Raw genomic sequence first — 6,688 nt, forward strand, 5'->3', positions numbered from 1 at the left:
GGTAGATTGATTTCAGTGTGACTAAGGGCTACATAGTGAGGCTGCTTGTGAGGAAGGCTGCTGAGCCATGATACGGGGGGTTAAGGCAGTGAGCTATAGCTGGGGTACACCCGTATGGAGGGAATTGAGGTCATTCCCATTCTTCATATGTCTGGTCAGCGCCTGGAGTTGAAGTTCAAACAAGACCATTTCAGCCCATGTCGTGCATGATGAGATCGCCACATTTACTAGACCCCACGTTAATTTATAGCATCAGGCGAAAACTTCATTCGAAGTGTGCCGCTGATAGTGACAAAGAAGGCCAGGCAAGTAACCCAGCTTTTTACTGTGAAATGCTGGGAGCATTAGACGGAGAACCACCGGACTAGACGCGTTACACTAGATCTGTGAGAAAGCGCCACACAGACACGGCAGGAGGTAGTTTATGTCAAAGTTTTATTTGACAAAAATGTAACATTAAGTCTGCCAGAAAGAGCTGAAGAGCAACTTCCATCTGCTCCTCTCTCAGCCTGGAGCGTGTGCACTTTGGTGAGATAAGAATACAGACTGAGCAGGCATCTGTGGTGGTTTGGCTTACATTAAAAATGGAACAAACAATCAGAAGGACATAAGGCTAGACCCTTTTGGTTTCACAGCTTTGGGATTATTCAGGCACAATTCACTGGAGCCTGCTCTCTTGAGGAGGGACAGCAGGTTTCCCTGAGCCCACCACCCTCCCAGCATGTCACACCCCAGCAGGAGAGGACATTGGTGCAAACAAACAAAGTTACTGGATTTTTTTTCCTACCCCTTTTTAAAATTAAGATGTTTTGGGGGTGACTTGGGTGCTCACTAAAGTGAAATAATCAACAGCCTAAACAGTGCGCATGAGCACTCTGCCAGGCAGCTCCACATCTCAACCCCCGCCACCCCCCCAGCTACTCCAGTATCAGATCTCTGCCGGCCAGGAGTTGCCCGTTCTGTTGACTGGTGCAATCAGTCCCTATCGGAGAGCCCAAGGAAAGGGAACCTAGGAAGAGCGTGATCAGCCTTAAACCCCCGCCCCCCATCAGTGGTTCTAGGTCTCTGAATGGGGCAATTCACTTACTCACAACATCCCCGCTCCCCTCCACCCTGGCTGAATCTGTGGGCAGCCCCATTCCGGCAGAGGCTCTGTGCTCACACTCCACACGTGAAGGCCCCTCATTCCCAGGAGAATTGAGCACACAGTGGGATCCCTGTAAAGCAGCTGGGAAGTGAACACTCGCACTTCGCGCGAGCCAACCGACAGCTTAACAGAGCCAGTGCAAATACTGGGCTTTGAAGCTGCAGTCGTTTTAAAGTCAGACCAGCAGGTTAAAAATAAAAATAAAAATTAACCAATGGAAATCTGTGCCTCAGAAATGAGGCCACCTGGGGCAGAGGACCAGGGCTGTTACTGGAGCTACCCATGGGGATCCCTTACACCTATAAATACATGGACAGCAAGTTACTCTGAACATACATGGGGAACAGTGCTTATAACTTTGCTCTGGGGTGACTGAACTCAGGGGAGTAGGCGTTAAGTCCTGTGATACGTCCTTTCCTTAGTGCATCAGAGTTTCCTCACCCTGGGCAGGCACCTCAGCTTGGACGGATAAGCTACTGAGTCATTCAACTTTGGTGTGGCAAGATCTAGATGTTGGGATTATTTTGTCAGGTGACCCAGAAGAAGAGGAGATGTTTGGTTTATGAGCAGGACCAGCTGCTTTGATTGGCACTCCAGTGCCCCCAACCCCACATTAATTCTTACAGCAAGCTGCCCAATGGAATTTCTAGGCTGGTGCCAAACGCTTGCAGCTGCTAAGATCTCAGAGGCAAATAGGCTTCCCCCACTGCCTCCTTTAAAAGGACAATCGTTGACCTAGGCTGGGCCAGATTAACTCCACCGGTTAGGAATTAAAGATCTTGGCTAGAGAGATTTAGAGTTTAGGTTACAAAGCACAGCTCTGATCAGAGCTGATGGAAACCATTGAGCAGGAAAGGGAAATCTCCCCTAGTTATAGTAAGGATATTTCCCCACATATTGCCCCAAAGACGCAGTCGCTGGTCCACCCCAAGGCAAAGCACCTTGGATTTGAACGCAAGCCGCATAATATCCCAGGCAGCTTTCCACTGAAGACACTTCTGTAGCTGAAGAAGGGATTTTGTTTGGTTTCCATGTCTACACAGTTTAAAAAAAGAAAGCAACAGCTCTCCTGGGACTGCAGCTGGAGAAAGGCGAATGTATTGGTATCACGTGACATCGGTTACTTAGGGTCTTTTGTACAGACAAAGGCACCAGAGAATAACCCTCCCCAAGGGAGCCTGAGGTACATTTTGCCAGCAGAATGGCGGGAAGGGTCCTCGCACCCTGTAAACTTCAGCCAGCCGGCTACAATGCAACATTCAATTGAGCCAGGTGCACGTCCTATGGCAAGACCAGTCTGCAGAGAGGTGCACATACCTGAAAGCACATCTACGGCACCCACACTTTAAATACACAGACACACAATGAACAGTGGAGAGCAGGCGGTGCCCGCTAGTTAACCAAAGTGGGTCGCCAACAGGAGCTTTTGGGTTTGGTTTTGTTTTTAAAGCCTCTATAGCAAACAGGTCCTATGGCCAAGATGCCCAAGAACCAGAGTGTCCCCTCATTCAATGGCCAAAGGATACCCCCGAGACACAGCAGCTTGGTTTCAGTGCTCTCCTAGACGTACTGTTTCTTGGAAGCAGAGCTGCCAGGCCGGCTGGCCTGCCTCTCCTGCAGGGGCTGGGCTCCTGGGGCGTAGGACTCAGGGGAGGGCTTGTGGCCACTGCGCAGAGCCAGGTTCTCCTCGGTGTTGAAGTTGGCCCAGTTCTGCTCGCTCGACAGCTTGTTGTAGGCCAGGTAGGGAGGGGAGTGGCTCTCGCTCAGGGGGAGGTAATGGCACTGCTTGCTGTCTGGGAAGGAGTCTATGTCCACAGCTGGGCTGGGAGAGGAAGAGGCCTTCCTCACGCTGCTGAGCAGGTTCTTGCAGCAGAGGTGGAAGAGTTCCAGGAGGTTGAGGCCCAGGGAGATCATGCCCACCACCATCATGAAGATGATGAAGATAGTCTTCTCAGTGGGGCGGGAGACAAAGCAGTCCACCTTGTGGGGGCAGGGGGCCCTCTCGCACACGAAGATGGGTGGCATGAAGAAACCATACAGGTACCACTGGCCTAAGAGGAAGCCGGCCTCGAAGATGCTCTTGCAGATCACGCTGATGACGTAGGTCCACATCAGGGAGCCACGGATCTTGATGTGGCCGTCCTCCGCCACACAGATCTTGGACATCTTCTTCTGCACCACCACCAGAGCCTGCTCCACCTTCAAGTCTTTGATCTGCGCCGCCCGGAGCTCGCTCTCCCGCTGCTTCAGCTTCTCCTCCCGCCCTGAGAGGTAGATGACGTGGCCCAGGTAGACCAAGGTGGGGGTGCTGACGAAGAGGAACTGCAGCACCCAGTAGCGGATGTGGGAGATGGGGAAGGCCTTGTCGTAGCACACGTTGACACAGCCCGGCTGCTTGGTGTTGCACAGGAAATCGGACTGCTCGTCCCCCCACACCGATTCCCCGGCCAGGCCCAAGATAAGGATCCTGAAGATGAACAGCACGGTCAGCCAGATCTTCCCAATCACTGTTGAGTGCTCCTGGACCTGGTCCAGCAGCTTCTCCAGGAAGCCCCAGTCTCCCATCTTCTAGGGGGTCTTGTGCTATTGATGGCAGAGAGAGAACAAGAGTTAAGTCAGCCTGACAGTTTGACCTTTCAGCCCTTGTTTCCGTGAATGCCAGAGGTAGGAGACACACGGGGCTTCCCAGATTGCCACACGGCCTGGCAGCACTCCCCACCACTCTGCTCCATGGCTAGTGCGCCGTTCGACTAGGAACCCAGACAAGGGCCAGAGGGACACCACAGCCTGCCCACCCCCATCCTGAGCCGAGACACTGGGTTTTAGCCAGCTCCGCATGCAGTTCTTGGGTTCTACAGAGCTAGGTTTAACGCTGTGTGTGCTATCGCTTTGAGGACCAGGTAGCTCTGCAGGAGAGGAAGGACTCAGATGGGCAGCTCGTGTTAGGTGCTAACTGGCTGGCGAGATCGGGCTTAGGGTTGCCAGCTTTCTAATCGCACGAAACCAAACACCCCTTCCCCGAGGCCCTACCCCTTCTTGCTCTATCCCCCCTCCCTCCATTCACCAGGCTGGGGCAGGGAGTTGGGGTGCAGGAGGGGGGTGCAGGCTCCAGCTGGGGGTGCAGGCTCTAGGGTGGGGCCAGGGATGAAGGGTTTGGGGTGCAGGAGAGGGCTCTGGGCTGGGATTGGGGGCATGCAGGCTCTGGGAGGGAGTTTGGATGCGGGAGAGGACTCTGGGTGGGGCAGGGGTGCAGGAGGGGGGTCGGGGTCCCAGCTGTGCTTACTGCAGCTCCCAGAAGCCACGTCGTGGCAGCCCCTAGGCACATGGGCAGCCAGGGAAGCTCCATGCGCTGCCCTCAAACCGCAGCTCCCACTGGTTGTGGTTCCTGGCCAAAGGGAGCTGCGGAGCCAGCACTCGGGGTAGGGGCAGCGCGTGGAGCCTCCCTGGCCGCCCATGCGTCTCGGGGTGGGGGCAGCGCGTGGAGCCTCCCTGGCCGCCCATGCGTCCTGGGGCCACGAGGTGCTGGCGGCTGCTTCTGGGCACCGCACGGAGCTGGGGCAGGCAGGGAGCCTGCCTTAGCCCCGCCAACCGGAGCCACCAGGGTCCCTTTTCGACCAGGCATTCCGGTCACAAACCAGACGCCTGGCAACCCTAGTCAGGCCTCAGTGGAGCACAAGACATTTTGTTCCCAGCTGAAGCCCGGGCAGGAGTTTGCTATGCTGGCTTAGCCATGCCATCAGAGCATAGGGAGAGCAACTCCCTCCTGGGAGCCCTGGGCTAGTTATGGGACCTTAAAGCTGATCACTGGGGATTTAAGCCGGCTACCATCTCTGCCAAAATACTAGGGCTGCGGCAAGATGTCAGCCTTCCAGAGACTCAAGCCCCCACGCTGGGAGACCACAAATATCCAGCAGAGAAAGCTACACTAGCTAGACAGCATTAGCCACTGAAGCAAGGGGGGGGGGGAAATGGGACACCCCCTCTCACCTGGTGATTGCAGGGTGCTGATAAGCCTGGTTAGATGAATAGACAAGTGCAGCTGTAACAAGGGTCCATCAGAAAGCAGCACCTTACAGCTGGGGGCAGGCTGTTTTTAGTTAAAGGTGCAGGGCCAGTTAAGGGCAGCCCTCACCTTCCTGGCCAGCCACCAGCACTGCCCCCTTAGCACTGCGAAGCATGGGTGCCCCCTGGAATTTAGGGGCTTAGCACAGCCTCTCTCTCACCAGCCCTTGGCAACAGCTCCAGCCAAAGGGTGTCCAGCCGAGTAGCCACTGAGGCAGGACGTAGACTTTAGTGGTCCCTTGGCTTCTTGTAAGAGCTGGGTTAGTGCCACAGGGCAGGTTCGTGCCAAGGCATCCAGGTGCCCAGTGGGTCATCTGTCCCTGAGCAAGGGCATAGGGCAGCAGCCCACTCCTGGGGTGTAAGAGGTTAGAGACAGACCAGTCCCCTCTCTCTTTAGAAGCCTCCCCTGCAGATGAGCTGGAGGCTGGGCATAGACAACTGTGTCACTGCTGTGTGCCCCCCTTTTGACAGCCTTACTGAGGAGCTCGTTAGAGACACAAAAGCACTGGGGCTTAAGCAGCCCTCTTGGACAGGAGCCCAGCCTTCCAGGCAGCACCCCTGCCTGGGCGAGAAGGTGGGGTGGGGTGGGGTGGGGGGGGAAGAGCAGGATTTGAAAGCTCCAGGTGCGCTATCCTTCTCCCCAGGGTCACAGCAGCAGACAAAGCAGAGACCCCCCCCCCACTTTACCACTTTCTTACCCTTTGGGGTGCAGAGTTTAGTTACTCAGAGCCCAACTCAGCAGAAACAGACTCTGATGTTAATCACCCAGGAAAGTCAAGGCAGCAATGGAGAGACAAGGCATTTCAACCCCAATTAACTGCCCGAAGGGGGATTCACTCACTCAATTCCTTCCCAGGGTCTCACTCGCTTTCCAAGGGCACTTCAGAGCTAAGCACAGTGGCCACCCGCTCAGGACAGGGGCTCCTGCAGCACCATACCCCTAGCCTAGAAAGCTCATTTGTAAGGAACACCTATCAATTAACCAATTAAGGGGTCTGTTGGCTCTTTAAAGCAAGGACTCACAATGGAGACGGGTTGATGGGGCCAGATGCAGTCATAAAAGGGTTAAACTGAGGCAGCCTGGTGCGAAGCCAAGGGCTAAGGCATGCATCACCTGAGCTCCAAGGTGCATGCAGGGGGCTAGGACACAGACCCCCTTTGCATTCCCCCATCCCCTTCTCTGCAGCAACCCTCTGGTTTGCAGCATCTGGGCTGAGCCCCTGTCCCCAGTCCCAGCACCTTGGCCAGCCCAGCCATGCCCCAGAGCAGAGGGGCTGCTTGGCAGAGGGACCCAGCAGCCAGCTGGAGTCTGGTGTTTACTCACCGAAGCCAGGCACAACTGGGTGACTTCAGGCCCAGGCTCCCCGCTGGCCCACAGGCTGGGAATCAAATGCTCTGCCCCAGGTGGGGCAAGGGGGTTACAACCTGTGGCTCTTTACGCAGGAGGCTGTTGCTCCCACCGAATCCCTGAGACTGTTA

General features: G+C 55.4%; 1 protein-coding gene across 1 annotated transcript; it reads right to left on the minus strand.

Annotated features, from left to right (window-relative positions):
* Nucleotides 1-504: 504 nt before the first annotated feature.
* On the minus strand, nucleotides 505-6,688 carry GJA4 (gap junction protein alpha 4). Its single transcript, XM_074934153.1, has 2 exons — nucleotides 6,534-6,688; nucleotides 505-3,730 (listed from the first exon to the last, which is right to left on the minus strand). The coding sequence occupies exon 2, from the start codon at nucleotides 3,710-3,712 to the stop codon at nucleotides 2,708-2,710; it is 1,005 nt and encodes a 334-aa protein (XP_074790254.1). The 5' UTR covers nucleotides 3,713-3,730; nucleotides 6,534-6,688; the 3' UTR covers nucleotides 505-2,707.

This window comes from Natator depressus, chromosome 19, assembly GCF_965152275.1.
Source record: "Natator depressus isolate rNatDep1 chromosome 19, rNatDep2.hap1, whole genome shotgun sequence".
NCBI lineage: Eukaryota > Metazoa > Chordata > Testudines > Cheloniidae > Natator > Natator depressus.